Source organism: Pundamilia nyererei, unplaced genomic scaffold (assembly GCF_000239375.1).
Source record: "Pundamilia nyererei isolate P.nyererei 1_Seehausen unplaced genomic scaffold, PunNye1.0 scaffold00039, whole genome shotgun sequence".
Taxonomy (NCBI): Eukaryota; Metazoa; Chordata; class Actinopteri; order Cichliformes; family Cichlidae; genus Pundamilia; species Pundamilia nyererei.
Genome location: NW_005187440.1, coordinates 2,964,674 through 2,985,161, shown reverse-complemented (window position 1 = coordinate 2,985,161; position 20,488 = coordinate 2,964,674). Strand labels below are relative to the sequence as shown.

At 40.3% G+C, this 20,488-nt stretch overlaps 2 protein-coding genes and 1 long non-coding RNA gene across 11 annotated transcripts; 2 read left to right on the top strand and 1 right to left on the bottom strand.

The window, feature by feature from the left end:
* Positions 1 to 6: 6 nt before the first annotated feature.
* csde1 (cold shock domain containing E1, RNA-binding) lies at positions 7 to 11,541 on the bottom strand. 9 transcript variants are annotated; one of them, XM_013910283.1, is made up of 22 exons: positions 11,362 to 11,541; positions 10,215 to 10,478; positions 8,188 to 8,386; positions 7,898 to 8,064; positions 7,308 to 7,394; positions 6,812 to 6,909; positions 6,648 to 6,729; positions 5,456 to 5,584; positions 5,205 to 5,330; positions 4,868 to 5,083; positions 4,599 to 4,769; positions 4,353 to 4,517; positions 4,194 to 4,205; positions 3,964 to 3,981; positions 2,812 to 2,919; positions 2,449 to 2,627; positions 2,227 to 2,339; positions 2,005 to 2,124; positions 1,745 to 1,923; positions 1,440 to 1,603; positions 1,211 to 1,343; positions 7 to 925 (listed from the first exon to the last, which is right to left on the bottom strand). In XM_013910283.1, exons 2-22 carry the CDS (start codon positions 10,338 to 10,340, stop codon positions 878 to 880), a joined length of 2,640 nt encoding a protein of 879 aa, XP_013765737.1. In that variant the 5' UTR covers positions 10,341 to 10,478; positions 11,362 to 11,541; the 3' UTR covers positions 7 to 877. The 9 variants fall into 9 exon arrangements, with proteins under 9 accessions (XP_013765737.1, XP_013765733.1, XP_013765736.1 ...); XM_013910279.1 differs by lacking the exon at positions 10,215 to 10,478 and adding an exon at positions 8,938 to 9,126; XM_013910282.1 differs by lacking the exon at positions 10,215 to 10,478 and adding an exon at positions 8,938 to 9,126 and having other exon boundaries at positions 4,629 to 4,769.
* A 3,526-nt stretch (positions 11,542 to 15,067) lies between these two features.
* Positions 15,068 to 18,516, top strand: sike1 (suppressor of IKBKE 1). Its single transcript, XM_005730788.2, has 5 exons — positions 15,068 to 15,692; positions 15,873 to 15,978; positions 16,046 to 16,188; positions 16,307 to 16,420; positions 17,643 to 18,516. Exons 1-5 carry the CDS (start codon positions 15,534 to 15,536, stop codon positions 17,760 to 17,762), a joined length of 642 nt encoding a protein of 213 aa, XP_005730845.1. The 5' UTR covers positions 15,068 to 15,533; the 3' UTR covers positions 17,763 to 18,516.
* A 239-nt stretch (positions 18,517 to 18,755) lies between these two features.
* LOC106456181 (uncharacterized) lies at positions 18,756 to 20,488 on the top strand. The gene is made up of 3 exons (XR_001290342.1): positions 18,756 to 19,015; positions 19,992 to 20,039; positions 20,437 to 20,488. It is a non-coding gene; the product is annotated as an uncharacterized LOC106456181 (long non-coding RNA).

Genomic DNA, 20,488 nt, shown 5'->3' with positions numbered 1-20,488 from the left:
AAAAAAAAAAAAAGTATAAAAGAACTGCAGATATAAGATGCCACAAGGAATTCTGCACCTGGGAGGGGAGAGGGAGAAGAGGAAGAAAAAGAATGCTGAAGTGGAGCATGTGAATACCAAAAAGGCATCAAAACTCCAGACTGGTGGAATTAAATCCCATTAGATTAACTACTTTGACATTCACATATATCACACACGCGCCATGCTTCCACTTCAATAAAGCATTAAAAACTGCTCAAAAAAAACGAGCAGAGAAGAATCCTCGGTTTAAGCTTGCACATATGAGAAATATGATCCTCCTTATGGAGGGAGCTTTGCTTTATGCGTTTTGTAGGAAAGCATACAGGAGTGGAAACCTGATAGCGAAGTTATTACGTTTCCGTCGGTAAGGGAGCAAAAAGTAAGAACGAATATGGAGCTGAGGTTCAAACACATGCTAACAGTCACTCGCCCAGTCAAACTAGCGGACAGATTACAGGTGCAGAATTCCAGACAAAGAACAAAATCAGGACGTAGACAGCCACACAGTCACCACTCTGACTTGGAGGGAACAAGCCCCTTAGAAACAAATACCTCCATTACACACTAATCAATTCTAGGATACATCATACGCACACACTCAGAGGTCCCCATGTACACTGCAGCGTGGAACTCTGTATCAAGTACATCATACATGGGAGGCAGGGAACTGTGGAATAAGAAAAGTTCCACTGCAGACTGGGGACAAAGATTACACATGCCAATTACTGTATGTGTGCGTATGTTTTGCGGATGAGTTTGTGTACAAGCATGTGTCAAATTAAATTCCCTTATCCCCTGCTGCTGCTCTCGGCGACAGCGTCCCTCCAACACCAAATGGGGGTAGGCCCTGTATTGCTCAGTCAATGACACCAGGCTGGCGAGTCTTCCGCTCCACATTGAAGCCCTGTAAAGACAGAATAAGTTTAATTAAGATCAAAACAAAAGGGGGAAAAAAAAAAAAGAAAAAAAAAGTTGTAAACATTTTTTAGGAAGGAAACTATCAAACCCCTGAAATGCTCGCCAAGTGTCTTTTTTAGTCACTGTAGCAAATGATTTCATTCTACTTCATTCTGATCAGTAACATGGATGGCTCCAAATTCATTTAAGCCAAAGTCATTTCTAAAAAGACTATACAAACTTACAGATTAGCACAATTCAAATGTGGCACCATCTGATAATCTCATCATACCTTTGAATTGTCAGGACCACGAGGCTGCCTTACAATGACCAGGCGAGGAGCACTGGCATCATCAAGCGTGATACTCTTCAGTCTGTTCACCAGGCGGTCAGGACGTGGAGTTGCCACTGGTTTAGGCCCCTCACTGCAAGAGGAACACAATGAACAAACAATGTGAAGGCCCACTGGTTTAAACATACCAGCCACAGTCCAGTTCTAAATTTAAAGATCAAGTTCTTACCTGACTCTGCGTACATTGCAGGCACTACATTTTCCTGTGCGTTGATTGAGGACAACTGAGAACTCCACTTCATCCCCAGTCTGAAGCTCCAGACCATCTTGCACTTCTTTTACATGGAAGAATAACTTCTTGCTATCACCAACTTCGTATGTGATAAAGCCAAACTGGAGGGGGGCGGGAATTAATCACAATTTTGAGTTTTAAAGTATGACGTCCACCTACTACCCAGTGTGTTTTTTGTTGTTGTTTTTTTTTTTTTTAAATTATGCAATTGAGGAGAGGAAAAAACAAAAACTGAACACTACCTGGTCTTTAACACACTCCACCATGGCTCTACGCTGTGGAACCACATTACAGGCCATCTTCTGGCCAGTCTGGGTTATTGTGCAAACCTGGAACTTCACCTGTTCTCCTTTTTGCAAACAATCAGACTTGTTTGCCATACTCATGATTCCAAATGGATAATTCTGCACTTTTGATCCGCCTGAAAATTAAAGGGGGAGGAATCAATTTTACTTTCTACAAATAAACTGTTTTACATGTGTAGTCATAATGGGATACCAACCTTCCTCTGAGAACTCAACAAGTCCTTGGTATTCAGTCTGGGAGGGGTCAACACTGCGTATAGGACGGATAACTTTCCCTGTCATCACTGTCCCACCAACATCTTCACCAATTCCATTCACTATGATGGGAAAGCAGTGGATTTTATTTGCAATCATTCCTACCTACAAAATGTCAAACATTACAAATGTACCAAAAACAACTGGAAGTGAATCACTGATACCTGCAGCAACCTTGGTGACCTTTTCAGCACTGACTTTGTTTCCTTTTCCCTTTGAGAGATTGTATTCCACTGTGTCTCCCAGATCCAAGTTATCCAAGTCTCCGCACATTTCACTAAAAACAAAAGCACAAGTCTGAGAATTTGATACTAAAGCGAGTTATCTGCATGGCATTAATAAATGAATACCCTAACCCAGAGGTGTGTTCAAACTTAAATCATTACCTGTAGTGAAAGAACACTTCCTGGTCATGATTTGCTGTCTCAATGAAACCAAAGTTATCTTTCAGTGCAGCAACAAATCCATGCAGTCTCTTGGCACCAGAGGCATTACGGTTGAGGACCCGGATGGAGACGGCACTCTGTTGGCCAGTTCGCTTCACTTCATTGATTGAGAACTCCACCTAGAGGACAAACACACAAGTTGCATGGGGAAAAAAAAAAAAAAAAAAAAAAGCTTCAAGCTTTCAACAACTAAACTTCAAACCTTCAAAAGATGAATTGTAGCATCAACTGTTTGCTGGACTAATTAGGCTAAATGCATAGTGGAAACCATATTTGCGCTCAAGCAAAATAAAGTGTTACTACCTTGTCCCCAACCTGTGGGTGACTTCCTCCCTCTAGGTCCTTGGCATGGTATGGCACAGTGAGCTTCACTCCACAGTCTTCATATGCAATCACTCCCTCCTCAGACTCCTACAATAAAAGCAACACATCAAACTTGGATCATCTTTCCAATTAAGACAACGGTCCCCAACCTTTGTTGCGCCACGGACCGGTTTATGCCCGACAATATTTTCACGGACCGGCCTTTAAGGTGTCGCCGATAAATACAACAAAATAAAACTAGTACTGGTACCGATAAAAAGATTTATTCATAACACACGTGAAAAGACCCAGGAAAACTGAGTTAATGATAACAAAAATAACACTGAAAACTGATAAAAACCATACATTTCACACCTGAGCCTCAACTCTCGCAGCCCGGTACCAAACAACTCACGGACCGGTACCGGTCCGAGGCCCGGGGACCGCTGAATTAAGACTAGCAGTGCTGGCCAAATGTCTCCACAATGCTACAGTTGAACAAAATGAGCATAAGCTGGCAATGTCACCAATTTAAAAGAGAACAAGTCATTTATGACTAGTGTATTAGAAAATTCTGTGCACATAGCCTACATAAGCATTAAAGATAAATGTGTGCAATGCATCATGCTGTAGCAGCCTAGTTAGTACACACCTAATCTACTACAAGCAGTGTTGAGCTTTACCCTACAATTTAGGGCTGCATAATTATTCACTGCTCTAGTTTATAATAAAAAACTAAACACTGTTACTTGACTGAAAATGGCTCTTAATCCATCGTTTGCCATTTCAGTTACTGTACATCGTTTTGAATGCAAAACCATTAGCGCTTAATTGAACTGTTAAAACAAAATCAAAAATCTGGGCGCAGTTTACAATTATTAGGAAGAACCAAAAACTCGCTGTTTTAATAGGATACTGTGTTCGTGAACACCACACACATTTTAAATACAACAGGCTGACAACCACTAAAAGGAGGAGAACCCCCCCAACAAAAAAAAAAACAAAACACTAGCATTCTGATTACTTTTGTGCAGCCCTACAACAAAGTGAAGCTTCAATTCCAGATTCCATGGGTTAAATGATGATCAAACCTCACACTGTAAATTAATCAGGTGAAGGACACCAGAGGGTTAGAGGTTAACAAAGACTAACCTTTTCTACAACTTTACCCTTTAAAAGCAAGAGAAAGATTTATCAGACAGCAAGTCTCGGCACCACAACACTTCACTTGATCATTTGGATTTCTAGACTTTACGTGATGAAAAGCTTCTTTAGATTATGCGTTAGTAAAACAAATTGCGACACCGATAGTTTGTACAACTGGAGTGTCTTTAATTGTGATGCACTTTCATGTAGCTTCATGCAGAAGGTCTCAGTCCTACCTTATCTTTTTTCTAACCAACAAGGAGCATGAACAGGAAGTCATTGGAGGAGGAAAGCAAAGAGGAACATTAGAACTAAAACAGTGTGAAAATACGGATAGATGAGGGGAAATGGGCTGTGTCATAAATGGGGATGATTTAAGTTATAAGCGGTGTTACCTTCTCCTTGCCCTTGGTGGGACTGATGTTCTTGGCGGTGTTTCCAACGACTTCCTTTTCCACTACACCCACAAAACGTTGCTCAGACTGGATATGGAAAGACACTGTGCCTTTTGGAAGCTTCTTAATGCGCACTGCATGGTTTCTCTGAGCTGACAGCATATCCTGGCAGGGATGACATTTATATTAGTATTTTTACTTTAAAGTAACTTGAATGTGCCTGCTTAGGTAATAGAAAATACATACTTTTTTGAAAAGCTTATAAACAGGACCTACAGGCACAACAGTGAACTCCACTTCATCTGAGATATGAAGCTGGCCCTCCTCTAGGACTTCACTGAAGTGAAAGAACATCCTGGCATCCCGATCCACACACTTAATGAATCCAAAGCCATCGCGTATAGCTGCAATAACCCCCTAAAAGAATACATGATGATGCACCATAATCAACATCTGTGATGAATGTACTATAATATAAAATTAAAACCATTTATAGCTGCTGTTCTGCAAGCTACCATTTCACGATTCTCCTTGGTGAACTTGAAAGTGTCTGGCAAGATTTCGATGTTGGTAGCCCGCTCAAGCTTGTCTCGGCGATCAGTAGAGATGTTGAATTGTATGTGGTCTCCTTCCAAAAGAGTCACCTTGGTCTTTGTGTCCTTCTCGCCAAACGGCAGTTCCTTGTCATTGAAACCCATCCTTACACTGACACGACCGGGCAGAGGGTCATTCTGTGGAAACAAAGTTTACATATCTGTTAAAATTGTTTTAAATTCTTGGGTTGTAGTCCATGCTCCCTTTAACAACAACAAACTGTCTTCTACTAAATAAAGTTTATCAGAATCTCCTTGCCTGGTTCTTGGTGGGGACTTTGGGAATGACCTTTACAACGGTGCCTTCAAACTGCTCAATGCTGATATCCTCAAAGATGACGGTTCCTTGAGGGAGGAGCCTCACATCTGTTGCTACTTCTTTACCCTATTGAAGGTTACAAATTAATCAAAGTCCTTTAAGAGTTACACAAAGGCAGTCAAAAGTAGAGCTAAAGCTGAGTGATACATTTTCAAAACGTTCTACTGAAATTCCTAAAAGGTAGCACTCACATTTCTATCTTTGATGGTAAACTCCACATCATCTCCAGCCTGAAGAGCCTCTAGATCACCTTTGAATTCGCTGTAGTGAAAGAAGATTTCCTTCACCACATCTGCTCTTTCAATGAATCCAAAGGCCTCCTGAAATTGAAAACAAGGCTCAGCATAACAGGTTGGTCCCGTTTCAATAGTTCAGCAATTCTAATAAAGCTTGGGAACGAATGAAGAGGGAAAAAAGCCTGCCAAGGGTAAAATTAAGTTGTTTTTGTAACCACTGTTATATTCTACAACATGACAAATCATGTATGTGACTAGACAGCATTGTCACACACACACACACACACACACACACACACGTTCAATATAACCATATATATCGGATGACGATATAAAAACCTCTATCGTTTCATTTTACGCTATCGTTTGTTTCGTGGTGTCGCAAAATAAATTGTTTATGGCAATATTTTTCTCATCATTTTGATGGTCACTGTAAAGTTTTTTTTTTTTTTTTAAATTTCTTAAAGTTCTCTCTTTCTCTTATATTTTATAAAACCACACTACGGACGGACAAGAGCCTGTTTTTATGCGTTGTGGTTAGCAACAACGACGGTAACAGCATCGCGTGTCCGCTTGTTTATGTTCCACATAAACCTTTCACAATAAAGCTCAAGATCCTGTTGAGACTTTTCAAACTAAACTGAATCACGTGAAAGAGCAGATTATTTACGGATGAGAAGTTAAAAAGCCGCCAGGTGCTAAAAAAACAAACAAACCTTAGACTCAAACGTTAGAACCGGCTTTTCCCCGCAGCACGCCGTGTAATAAATACTCAAAGAAAACGGCAGCCTTTACAACTTATGTCTAAAAATGTATAGTTTCATGCATCGGTTAAAACACTCGACTCCAGTTACATGAAGCGCAGCTGGAAACACTTCCCGCAAGTCGAGCTGCGCGAGATTCACAGAATTTACAGAAAATGTTACATTTTTGTGATTTATATCGTTATCGGGACGATAGATGTCTTTATATCGGGATATGAGATTTTGGTCATATCGGACAGCCCCACACACACGCTTTAGATATCCAAGCGAACTTTACAAACTGTAAAGTTCACCCAATACTCCTCAAGTGTTCTAGGCAATTTGTTTTGTCAAATTTCAAAGATATTCCACTAGAGAGAAAAAGTGTTTTGATTGGATCTTACCTTTGTAGCGCACACTACACCCTGGCACCTCATCTGTTTTTTCTTCACAAGCTGAATATTACGAGCGCTGACTGCACCAGTACTGAAAAACCACAAAGGAATGAACATTAAACACCCAGTGACAGCTGCTTATGGCATTTATGCTACAAGTGCTGCACACTTACTGCTTATTGGTCTCCATATAGAAGCTGACTTTGTCCCCCGTGTCCAAATGGATATTTCCCTCCACGTCATCAGGAGTATATGTAAGGTAAAATACTTCCTGTGAAAAGACACCACCGATTTAAAAAAACAAAAAAAACAACACCTAATAACTCGAACTATGTAATATTCAAAACTACCAACAATGAAACTGAGTGAAGAAAAGACTGCCATGTGCTGTGGAGGCTGAAGGCTTTACATTGACTCAGTGCCACCTAATTTGACTAAAAAGCAACACCTACAAACACTGGCTTCTGCCCTTTTTCATTAGTAATCATGTTAGATTGAGTTTGCTAAATGCTTATTTGATCAAACAAAAGATGCATGAAGTTAACCAATTGCCTCTGTACAAAGTTTACTACAGAGGACAGGAGATGAATTCAAAGAAGAAACCCACTCCATTACATTAACATCCTGCAGCTTGCTGACTCAAAGTGTGATTCATGCCACCTATCTTACCCCATTTCTTTCATAGCAGACACTGCCAGTGGGCACCTGTCCAGGAGCAGACTTTCCATCCAAATGCAACGGGATTGATGACACAACCTGCAGTAAGGGGGGAAAATTACAGGTAGAAGCCATTAAACCACTGTTTCATTGGGCTGAATAGACAGCTACAAAGCCAAATAAAAAAAAAAATTATGGAAATGAGATTAATAAAATGCCTGAACCTCAAATTGTACAAATGCAGGTGCATGAATGCTCTAAATGAAGATTTGAGTAATTTGTTTACATCAAATAACAAGGTTAGTGGCAAAATGTAGTTATGTTTATCACCAATGATACCAAGTATTTGGGAAACTGGCTGTTGTATAAAATACAGAATCGAGTTGTCAAGTGAGAAATTATCTCATTCGTACACATTTGTTCAGACATTCATCATCTCAAGCAGACACTCATGCCAGTTTTTAGTTTACATTTAAACTGTAAATCAGGATGAGAGACAAGCTTGACAGTTATAAGAATGACACTGCTTGCCCAAAAAATAAAATAAAAAGGCTAAGCTGACAGACAAGGACATAACCAAAAATAAAATGGTATTCCTTAACTGGATGAATATAACCATGCAGCACAGTAAAGGGATAGGCGTGCAGGTCTGGCCCCACCTGGCCCGAAATGCGCTCCTCTGGCAGCACTTCTGGCTTTATCTTAAGCAGCTTCACTGCTATGGGCTTGCCAGTGCGCCTGTCAGAGGAAACTTCAAACTCTACATCATCTACAGAGAAAGGGACAACAAATAGAAAAGAAAATGAGCAAACTTCAAATGACAAATACAACCTAAGTTTCAATCAAGTCAGCAGGAAATCAAGTAGGTTTCTTTTCAGTAAGTCGCCCTCACCTCCTATTTTAAGCTCCTGCAGGTTGCCATTGTACTGGGAGCAGTGGAAGAAGAGACGAGCCTGACGTTCAGAGCACTGGATAAACCCATAGGACGTCAAGAGCTTCTCCACCACACCAGTCTCTCTAATGCCAGGCCCTGAGCCATTGGCATATGCGGTGTGCCCATTGTTGTGGAGCATGCCTGGGTCAAAACTCATCTAGAGAAGAAGAGAAGCAAGTGTTAAAAAGAAAGCTACCAGTAGTACATAAACATGTAGTTTAACAATTAGGATGCAGCAGCTGTGTTGGATGCCAACCTAAAACAAAATAAATAAAAAGGAAATGAAAAATCAAACATGCAAGTATAGCACTTTCAGGGAAAGTGTGGAGGGGGCAGGGTGAGCAAGTAAAGCCACACGAGAATCTTTGGGGGCTAAGACGCACTGATTTCAAACTTAGACCACGAACATAACACAGTAGGGTTTCCTTTTCACTCATGCACCTGAAGCTGAACTTGACTCACTCCATTTACAGCAGTGTGGCAGAATTTCACACAGTTCTGGTTAGACAAACATTCAATGTGTTTCCATCCATTAACCAACTACTGATTACATGGCAATATCACCAGAAACTTGTCAAAACTCTTTCACAGCACCCTAGTTAATCTTTGGGGCATTTGTTTTCATCCATGCTGTTAGCAAAAGTCACAACACACCAGCAGCTCAGAGTGGTTAGGTCAGTGTGGGCACCATCAGATATGCCTCCTTACTGATCTCTGATACAAGGGTGTCCGCTTGTGTTTTTTACTGCCTGGGTGGGGATGGCAAGAGACGGAGGAGGAACGGGGGATAGGTACGGGACCAGTAGAAGCAGATGGGGTAGAGCCAGTGTTGCGAGCCACTGGAGGTTCAGAGGAGCCTCTTTCCATTTCTGACACTGGGGACAGGACTGGGATATGCTGCAGAGAAATGAACGTTTGGCTTTTACTCTGCCTACAGTTTCCCATCATCTCAGACAAAACCTGCTGAACTTATAATTCAACTTTTGAGGTATTATAGAGTCCTTTAGGCCCACCACATTCTGACGTGTTCTACAAAAAGCAATGGACTAGATAATAGTCATCACAACCACCACCAATACTTAAACCAGGAACAATAGCAGGCAGTAAAACCATCAGATCACTCAACCCTGAAAATTTCATGTTGAAGGGAGCGATATTTGGAGCACTACCAAGTCCCTGGTAGTACTAGAGCGCACTCAAACAGGAACGGATCTACAGAGGAAGCAACACTAAAAAGATATCTAAAATACATTATTGGCACAGACGGTCATGGGAATGATTTAAATACAGTGCTGCAATTAAAAACAAAAACAAAGTAAAGATGGAGAATCAGAAAATGCAAATGACAGGTCAAAGAGCGGTGCATCTACAGTGGACAGGAAGTTGGTGATGGATTATGAGTAATGGGGGAAGAGGGAGGGGATCCCAGAGCAGCCTCTTGCTAGCCCCTGTCCTGCAACTATCACGACTCCTTATGACACAACGCAAATGTACATGAATCCCCAAAGAGAATTAAGGGCTTTGGTCCAGTGCTGATGGATGAGTACTGTAAATACCATCTACTTAAGATCAATTTTCAGTTTTCCTGAGAACCAACAAGTATCCACCTTTCATATGCATCTGTGGTCCAGGATTGTGTGTGTAGTTACGTCGAAGTGTTAATATTGTCCATCTTGAGTCACTGCCCTCCCTTTTACCAGTCTGAATATTAATCGGGGAGGGTACAATGTAAAAAAAAAATTAAATAAAAATAATAAAAAAGTTTTAAAACAAAATTTTAAAGAAGTGCTCATTTACATCAAATTTCAGACGTCTAGTTGGCAGAACACCCTCACCCTACAACAAAATAACTGAGTAGAGGCTAGTCTTGGGAGCCTGAAAAGATGAAAGAAGTTATGCCATTCACAGCAAAGATGTGGGGCAAGGTGGGTGGATGGGTGCTCGATGGGGTGGGGCACGTAGAAAGGTGGGAAGGTGAAACTTACGGATCGGCCATATGGCGACAGGCTGAGTCCGACAGGGGAGGTGCTGCTCAGGTCAGCGCTAACAAACGCGGTGGGTGGCGACGCAGGCAAGGTAAACTCAACAAAGCCTTTCCAGGGGCTGCCCATATTTTCCCATAAACTTGAACAAAACTTGCTTGAGCACTTGCTGAACTTTGATATAGGTTTTTGTTTTTTGTTGGATTTTTTTGCTTGAGTGTTAAATACTATTCTTAATCAACCACCCAATGATACACCGCTGGATGTCTGCAAGGGTGAAGAGAGGAACAAACATAATAGGTAAGGCAAGTCAGCCAGTGTGCCAAGTGTCACAAACAAAAAGGAAAATAGCTGCAGGCTTTAATCCCCAGAGAGGATACAAAAGGGGGGGAAAGAAGGCAAAAAAGGAGGGGGGTATGGCCTGAGAACGACAAAATAGGAAGAGTGTGGATCAGGTAAGGGAAGGCAAGTAAATCATTTTCCAACAAAACTGAATGACTACTTCAAGTATTTGGAGGTGGTGGTGGCTCAGTGGTGCTGGCTTCTTTCACATTTTCAGAAAAGTTATCTTTAACAAAAGGACAATGTAGAGGTCACTAAGATCAAATCACTATTTTACATCAAGTATCACTTCCCTGCACTCACTCCACCAAAAGGATGTGATGTCACATGGAGAAACCAATAAGTACGCAAGATTCAAGTCTAACCAAGCACTGCGGTAGCTTGGAATTGGCTGCTGCAAACAACAGCTTAAAATATTGTCCTACAAAGAGAAATTTAAATGAGGTCCAAAACAAATAATTTAGTTTGCATAACTTTGACAAAGATGAAAACGCATTGGTTTTTAGTGACTGAGGGGAAAAAAAGAAATATGAACAAACAACATCCTCGGTATACTGCCCCAAAACAGTGCAATGGTAAGTGTTATACAATCTGTTTTTAAAGCATGTGTGAATCATGTAGTGCATCTAACAAATGCAGATTCTGAATCAGATACCAGTTTTATAAGAATATTAAAATCCAAAAGAGGCCACTAATAAACCTAATAATACAGAGAGGTAATGATGAGCAAAACGTGTGACATAACCAGAAGTACATTTACAGCCATCAAAAACACGCTATGAAGGGCTTTAACTGACTTGAGACCTACCTTTATTGGTCGCCTTGTGTCTTGTATCTCTCAGGATTTTGATGAACTAGCAGTTTTTGTGGACCTCTTCACGCACACAGTTGAACACGCACACTTGTTACAGTTTCTGGCACAAGTTCTAGATGTTGCATAAAGTAAAAAATAAAAAATAAAAAAAGAAGGGGGGTTGGAAATTTAGAGCAAAAATAAAACAAAAAGGCAAAGGCAGGTGCAAAAAAACACTGCTCAGGAAAAAGGAGGGAAAAAAAGGGTTAAGTTGGGGAAGGGAGCTATGGGAGTGGGGAAAAGGAAAAAACAAAACAAAAAACCAACAACAACAACAACTAGCAGATAGCAGCCCACTCCACACCCCGGTGGTGAGTCGGCGGTGTAGTGAGGATGAGGAGGGCTAGGAGCAGCGTTGGGACGTGTGCTTTGTCAAAGCTGTTGAGTAGGCACAAACTTCTGGTTTCAGATCAACTCTGGTCTTCTCAGAATATGCTTGGGCGCAAGTTTGCTTCTCTTCCACTTCGCAGTTGGGATGATGTGCGTATTCTTTGGTCGTTTCAGGATTTGGTTACTTCTTGCGTTTAAATCCTTGAAGTGATCCTTTTTCACCCACGCTTCTTCAGTGTTGACTTTGTTTTGGGAGGTTTGTCTTCAGTTTCTTTGATTTGATCTGAACTTGAAGCAGTTGCGGATGGTACAAAAATTCAGGTCTGTTTCACTTCATACTGTTTGAAGGGGGATGAAGAAAAAAAGAAGATCTGGTTAGATGAAAACTTATCACCAACTCCACTGATCTAAATTTAGGTTAAATACAAAATGGCCCAAGGGCTCCATGAGTCTGTAGTGAGAGAGAAAAATGTAATTACACTGTCAGCTAATACGACTATTCTGTCACATGAAAACAAGTAAAAACCCCAAGCACCAGCAGCCTGAGGTCTTTTGGGAACATTTGATTCTTTAGCTGCACTCAAGTACAAAAATAAGCTTTCCTCAAATGCCTCTAGATACAATGCTAGGCAGCTGACAAGTACTTTGGATCAACAAGTCCTTGTGCATACCGTCAGTTCAGGCTATGTTATTTATGGCAACATTTCAGACCAAGGCCCTCTGTTTCATCATTCAGCCCCCCAGTTGTTCTGCATGCACACCACTGTAAACATTTTCAGAGGGGCTAATCTGGCAATCAAACAAAGCATTGTAACATGTGTATGACCACCCCCCCCCCAAAAGAAAAAAAAAACATTTTTCCAGAAACTCCAAGTAACATACAGCACACCAGAGCAGGATGTTGTTGACCTAAATACCCTGCTCTGAAAACAAGATAGCTGAGACAACCAAGGACACATGATATCTATTCTGCTGTGACTATGTTGCAATGTCTCCCTTCTTACATCCCACTAGGTTAGAATATGACGTTGTTAAAAGGCTCAAATGTGATTGCTACAAGGTTGACTGCATAAGTGTATTAAAGGTTATGAGCCAGGAGCTTCTGTGGCATCTACGATTTTTTTCTGCTTTTTATTTCGCAGGAAACAAGAAAAAAAATCAACTCACGACACAACTAGCAGCGATCGGCCGTTTTAACCATGGTTTTTTTTGTTTTGTTTATTTATTTATTATTTAAATTGGGACCAAACTACAGTTTTGTCTGTTTGTTATTTAATAACACGAGTGGGAAAGATACCTCTTATGATCGGACATTTATTAAACGACAGTCTTTTCTCTGGGCAAACAAAACAACCGCCCCGACAGGAACCACCATGTGACTTCTCAGCAATCCGCTATCCTCAGCTGGAACTGCCAACATGGCCTGATCCAACACGTTTCGGTATGCAACGCCATCGCGAACGTTACGTTTAACCAGTCGATTTCAAAACACACAATAAACTAAAATATAGTTAGTTAAAACTTCGTTCCTTTAGTTCTGTTTTGCTCATTAAGCAAAGTAACCCGCACAATCACATTTAAGGATGTCTTACTGACCTTGTGTGGACAAACAGAACCTGACAGATTGACATTCGCCGATGCTAATCGTCGTAAACGGCTACTACTCCACTGTCTTTAGCAACACTTAAGTTAATGATGAAGAATTTCTTTAACTAAAACGCATTCAGTTCTTTTGTAATTACCTGATGACTTAACTCCTGTGCGGCTTGGAGTCCTTGAACATAAAGTTTGCTGGTAATTAAGCAACGGTTCAACGTTGTACACTGTACATAGAGATAACATTTCGACTTCTCTTTCACATTAATGTTTAATGTGGTTTCGGCCATTAGTCAAAATATATAGAATTTCTATGTATTAATTTATCTGGGACTGATTATAAAGAATTTTTTTAACTAGAAATCATATTTTAATGGAGACGTTTTTTAGAACTGGATCGTATCACACGCCAACCTGCAACACGGGCTATTTAAGCTAAACGGACAATAGAGTTGAGAACAGACAATGCCAAAAGTGACTGCCGACACCAGGACAGTTCTTTAAAAAGTACTTATAATTATTTACATTTTAATTTCTTGCCAGTCAAGAACAATGTTAAATATAGACACTCAGTTTATTCATTTCTTTACGTCGATAACGCAATAATAACATTATCGGCGTTAACGGCACGAGGACGGAACAACAAAGAAGCTAGATATAAGCCTCGTCCTTAATTCTATTTAAATGCCATCTTTGTCTCTAAAGTAAACCACATTCATTCTACACACGTGCTGTTTCTTCGCCAGACTCTAATACGTCTTAGAAAAAACATCACGCGCCTGTTTATTTATACCTTCGACAGCATAACTAGGCCATTGGCAATGCTAAGTAGCTAGTAGCGACTACCGTTAGCTAGCATGCCGTTGTACTCCTCGGCCCTCGCGTGATTTATGTGGAGCTGTAACAAGGCAGCCTCCACCCAGGCCCGAACTGTGCGTACGACTAAGCGCTGACTCACCAATTCACCTCTAAGTACTCACTGGCCAAAAAAGAAAACTATTATTGATATATTACCAGTACACGCTTAAATTCTTCTGCTAAAAGGGATAAAATATTAAAAACTCACCCCAACAGCTTTCAGCACTGTCACCAGCGCCGCTAGAAGCAGCACGGCACATTGCGTAGAGATAGGGAGACGGCTAACGCGATATTTGACGATACTAGGTAGACCAAAGATCCTAAAGCGAAGAGTGGCTACGCAAGGCGCTGATAAGAAACCGCCTATGTGCCGCAAAGGGACATGGGAGGCATTTGCGTTATAGTAACGTTAACATTTTATCTACCTCGCTGTCTAGACTGGAAAACAGATATGTAAGAGTAATCCAGTCGAGTTCAATAAATAATAAACCCATTAATTATTTGATTAATGAGTAAATAATAGCTATCATGCCATTTATTAGATAACTAAACTGAATAGGTGTCGCCATAACTAAGTTTTCTCCCCATACAGGAGAGTTTCTGAGACTACACGTTGCACAATAACCCAACATAGGAAAATGTAACATAATGCATCAACTCAACTCAGCCCTTCACTCACTTTGAAATTACCCGATAGTAATATTTAAATTTCAACACTGTAAGTGGCTTACGTTACATTTTTACTTGAAATGTTGATAATTTTTAAAATTATGTTGTTGTTGTTGTTCATTTTGTGTAACATACAACAGTTGAACAGTGGAGAAACAATATCATTTTTTCTTTTTCTTTTCTTTTTTTTTAGATGAGACGCTGTTGCTTTATGTAAAGATATTTTAAAGACAAGCTAGATAGGTTTAGCCATTTACCCCGCTTTTGGTTGTGTGCCAAACGTCTACACCGCACTCCACCCCAGTAGGTGGCGACTCAACGTTGGTTTGACAATTCACCAAAAGTAGGAGGAGGAGGAAAAGAAGAAGAAGACGAAGAAGGAAGCGTCGCTAACAGTTTAGTTCTACACGGAAACGTCAGTTTCTGAAGCAGTAATATTCTAGTAATGTAGTAATATTTTGATCTGGGTGTCTGGTACTTGCCCTGTCTGCCGACACAACATTAGTTAAATAGCGAAAGAGTAAGGATATTTATGTTTCTATAATGGCACCGAGCTGCCTCGGCTAAGGTTATATAGCCCAGCTAAGCAACGGCTGCGAGTTGTTTTCGCTCGACTAGCTAGTTTTGTAGTAGCTTTTCTACGTAGCGTAAAAAGAGCTGTCACTTTCCAGTAAATGGCCTGCACTTTCGAAAAAGTGCTGGCCGATACTCGGACCCTTCTCGAGAGGCTAAAAGAGCACGACACAGCCGCCGAGGGACTGATAGAGCAGTCCGAGGCCCTAAATCAGAGAGTGCAGGGCATGAGAGAGGTGGGAAATGCTCTGCCAGACAAGGTAAACTCGAGCAGATAGCTCACGTTTATGAAAAGCTGCACTACTGCTTGGTGTACACATTGAACTAGTTAAACAGTGACCTGTACTACAAAGCGAGTTTCCCTCGTATCTAGGATATGCTTTCGTGATATGCGTTCGCTAAAGTCTTCTTTATCCGTTTCTTCTCTGCTCTTTTCTCAGCACACAGATGACAGTTCAGAGATACAGGAGCTCACGAAATACAAACCTCATGTCCTTCTGACTCAGGAAAACACTCAAATCAAGGAACTGCAGCGGGAGAATAAAGGTAAAAAAAGGTTCTGCTGACTGGCTGGTTTTATATACCAGTATTAACACTCTTTATGTCTTTGTAGAACTATGGGTGTCTCTCGAAGAACACCAGTACGCGCTCGAGTTGATCATGTGTCGGTATCGCAAGCATGTGCTCCAGCTGATGATGGCAAAGAAGGAGCTGGACACCAAACCTGTGCTCAGCCTCCATGAGGACCATGCCAAAGTACATCAACTCTGCATTTCTTTAATTTGCTCACACGTTTAATGGGCTATGATTCCAAATACATAGACACACAAATTTAAAATAAAAACAACCAACTTGATTTCTGACTCTTCTCCAGGAAGTGCAGAGCCAAGTGGAACGGATATGCGAGATGGGCCAGGTGATGAGAAGAGCAGTGCAGGTGGATGATAAGCACTATTGCTGTGTTCGAGAGAGGCTTGCTCAGCTAGAGGTGAGAAATGCAGTTATACATGGACACAATGACACCTTTCCTCTTGAGGTCTGTGGAAAAATATGTGATTTTACCACAGACCTCAGACATCAGCTTCTGTGTCAAAATGATGCAACGATAATAGAGGATCATAAATGCAAATGAGAGCTGAGTTGTCAGTTTTTAGTGGAATGGCTAGGTTTAGTGCATCAGGTCAAGGAGCATGTTGTTTTGTTTCGGGGTTTATTAGGCCTTTTAAACCAGTCGGTTAGATTTCTTACTGTGCCATCTTTGTGATAACCTTTTGTGAGTTTTCTAAATATGCTACAACTGTAAAGTTTGTTGAAAAGGTACATTTTCCCAAACGGTAACAAACGTGTATTTAAGAATATAAATGAATAAAAGCATTCAGAACAATAGCTATCTTCCCGGGAGTGGTTGTTCTAGCAAATTCAGCCACAGACTGTGCAATGCTCATGGCTAAAAATCCAAGAGCTACAGCTTAGACTCTACAGGGCTATGTTAGCACGTTAAATGAAAGGGAGAAAAAAAATCCTCTTTCCTTTAAAAAAACAACAACAAAAAAACAAGGCAGCATTGTTAGTTTTGCATAACTTGGCTGAAACAGACTCATAAAGCAGGACAATGATCCCAAGCACAGCAGCAAATCTGCAGCACAATGGCTGACAAAAGGGAAATCACAGCTTTTTAATATTTCAGTCAAGGTCCAAACCTCAACTCAGCTGGAACACTGGTGGGACCGTAACGAATAATCGTGATCTTCAGTGTGCTGAAGCAACATTGTAATGACCAGACTTCCTCCATAATGATGGATGGATAAAGCCGTACACAAGTTTTTACACGATGCTTCTTTTTATTAAATAAATAATGACATGAGTTATTGTTCATCTGGGGCTGTATTTAAATAATTTTAGTACCTGCTAAGGAACTCATCCTTTTTTTTTCTTATTAGGTCTTATTGATAAAACCTGAGAAATAAAAGACGATGTACTTTCTTTTTAATTTGTCTGTATTTGCTTTGGTTATCTGCTTCCCCCAACACTGCCAAAGTGCAAAAAATTCTATCACAAATAAACAGTAACACTATTTAAAAGAGAAGATGCGATGCATCCATCACAATTTTCATTCAAAACCTGCTTGCATGGGGAAGCACATGCATGTTATAAGGAAGAGATATTTAACTTCAAAAGTTATGTTTGAAAAAAACATTTTCTACCTTCAGATTGAGAACAAGGAGCTGCGCGATCTCCTGGAAATCAGCAAGAGCTCTGTGAAGACAGCTAGCCAGTCACTAGCAGCAGAAGAAGGAGAAGAATCTCCTCTGCCAGGGTCCACAGAGTGACCTGAAGTACAGCTGGGATGAGGTTCCACAGGACCAGGAGAGGGGGCTGATTGTGTCTTCACCTGTGTTCATTATAGATATTGTTATTTTAATTTTATTTTTTTACATGTAATGAAATGCAGTCCAGCATGAGGTTAGCACCCACGATACACATGTACTGCAGCAAAGGCAGTAAAAGCAAAGGTGATTTCTTTAGTTTTTAGCCAAAGACACTTTTATTCTCCAAGGATACAGTTTCTACCTCTTTGCTGTTCACACACACAAACTTTCACAGTGAGTAAAGCACCCAAAACCAGCCCAACCTTTGAGTTCACTTGAAATCTATTAAGAAGCCAAATTGTAGTCCACACCATATAAGAAGCTGTGCTTGCTGCCAATAAGAGAACTTTTGGCTGTTTTACACTTTGCCTGCTGAGGAGTAACAGTGGAACCTTTGTTGTGATGTTTTGGGTTTGATATGTTTGATAAAGTCTCAATATATAACATGGTTTTCATGTTTTGGTACCTTAATTCTGTGTGTTAGACACAAGTTGTACAGTTTGCAGATTCAGAGTATTGCATACCAGCTAATGGCACATCTTTGTTAGTGAGAACACTTTCAAACATGCCAAGGTGTTTTTTTTGTGTAATGGATACCATGTTTGTACGCTGTATGTTGTCAGAAACTGTATTTTGTCGTCTTAGGAAATCATGTTAGATGACTTCACGACAGTGTACTGATTTGTGTCAAATTAAACTCAGAAAGTTTGCTATACATAACAGCGTGCCTGGTTTTGTTTTGTTTTTTCCAAACTTTTTTACTGTACAGCTTGCTGGATATTGTATGGACCAAAGTGACTTGTTTGGGATAATCCTTTCTTTACCGCAAGCTGGCGCCATTCAGTTGTTGGGATATAACCTATCGCGAGGTTTGCAAGAGTTTCAATGCTGCTTTCATAAAAAAGACGTTACTTGGCTTTCTTTAGTTTTTTTAAACGTTTCCTCCTTAACATAAGTTCTGTCAATAACACCAAGGCGGTAAAGGGTGAATGTTTAAACGAATCACTTGTAAAATCATAAAATTTTCAGTGTTGTCGTTTATTATTCTGCTTTTAAATCGTAACCCTAGGGATATATTTCCGACAACACGTGAAAGCATCACGCAGAGGTGCATTTGTTAGTTGTAGCCTGCCACAAGCTAATGTTCAGTATGTCTGAGAAAGAGCTGGGGAAAAAGTGGGACCGATGCTTAGCAGACGGTGCCATTAAATTAGGTAAATATGCTTCAGTTTCTCAATCGTAACGATGTCCTGTACCAAAACAAGGGTCACTTAAGAAGCAGTTTATATTGAAGTCCACAGCTGTCATTGACTGGGCGAGAGGCTAACTAGCTAGCCATAAGGGCTTGTAAAGGACAACTGAATGACCAGTCATTTTTTCATGCTTTGTTTATTTTAAACACATACAGTTACGGTTGGGTATACTCTGTCATTTTATTAAAGTCTCAAGATGTTTGGCCTTTGATGTTCTCGCTCATTTTTTATGCGTTTCACTTAGCCCAGTGCAAACGCTGCTAAGAAAATGTCAACCTAATTCTTAATCGCTGATTAATACGGACACGTCTTCTAGTACGCAACTTAAAGAATTTTACAAGATATTTCTGTCCCCCTCTTAATTCGGCATATATATATATATATAGTTTAGGTTATTCACATTTCAGCTATTCTACTGCTTCGCTAACTCTTTTCGCTTTTCCAGAACTTAAAGAGCAAACAAGAAACGGCGTCAGATAGTAGGGGAAAAGTTGGATAATCTAGTAAAATAAGTTTTGATCTAAGGAGATGATCCTGGCCAGGGGGTGCTTAACGTGACATGGCCATGCACTTACTGTTAAGAAGCAAAGATCCATAAATTGATGCATATTTGAATGGAGTTAGGTGCGGTGAAGAATAGGTAGGTTTACGCCAAGCAGGCCCACTTTATTTTAAAGAGACTGTGTATTAAGACGGTAAAACTCTTCTTATATGCTGTGGCAAGATAACATGAAATGTCTTCTTTTTTTTTAACCATCTTGTAGAAAAAAGTGGGGGGAAATATTGCTCTTAAACTAATCATACAGCATAGATCAAATGATGATTAAAAGTACATCAACCAAAGGCAGCAGACGACATCATATACACCAAATAAGCATTACAAAGTAGCTGTATAAATAAATAATACATTAACAGCTGGGTTTTTTCTGTCTCTCAGGCACCGGTCTGGGGTTAGGCATTGTGTTTTCTGTTCTGTTCTTCAAACGTAAGTAGTTTAATTGCTTTACTGAATCTAGATCAGCTCCTTTTGCTCAAAAGTCCTTGAGGAAAAAAAGCATGGCTGCAGTAATGTTCTACTCCCGTTACAGTAACACATACATATGGCTGTCTTTTACTGCGAATAGATGAGATGTATTTTTTTGTCCACAGACAATAGTCATTTTAGATTTTAGATGTAGGAAAATGATGTGCCTTTGTTACGGAGACAGCAAAAGGCCCAAAAAGCTTTTAAAGAAGCATGTTAAAAATTGAGGTAATTACGATGGGGGAAAAAAGGCTACGGGGTGAAAGGCTGTAGCACACCATCTCTAATCTGTTTTTAATCATGCTGTGAAGTGCTTGAGTGTTTGAAAAATAATCTAAAGCATCTTTCTCAATTATAGGGCACACATGGCCAATTTCACTTGGCTCGGGAGCAGGGCTCGGCATGGCGTA

Bases quoted from the DNA above. Each gene is read 5' to 3' on its own strand.
- csde1 (XM_013910279.1), bottom strand. From the start codon at position 9,096: ATGGAAAGAGGCTCCTCTGAACCTCCAGTGGCTCGCAACACTGGCTCT. The intron at 6,910-7,307 runs GTAAGATAGGTG...GTCTTTTCACAG, and splicing joins TCTGCTATGAAAGAAATGGG to GAAGTATTTTACCTTACATA. The intron at 6,730-6,811 runs GTAAGTGTGCAG...GTGGTTTTTCAG, and splicing joins TATATGGAGACCAATAAGCA to TACTGGTGCAGTCAGCGCTC.
- sike1 (XM_005730788.2), top strand. From the start codon at position 15,534: ATGGCCTGCACTTTCGAAAAAGTGCTGGCCGATACTCGGACCCTTCTC. The intron at 15,693-15,872 runs GTAAACTCGAGC...CTCTTTTCTCAG, and splicing joins GAAATGCTCTGCCAGACAAG to CACACAGATGACAGTTCAGA. The intron at 15,979-16,045 runs GTAAAAAAAGGT...ATGTCTTTGTAG, and splicing joins ACTGCAGCGGGAGAATAAAG to AACTATGGGTGTCTCTCGAA.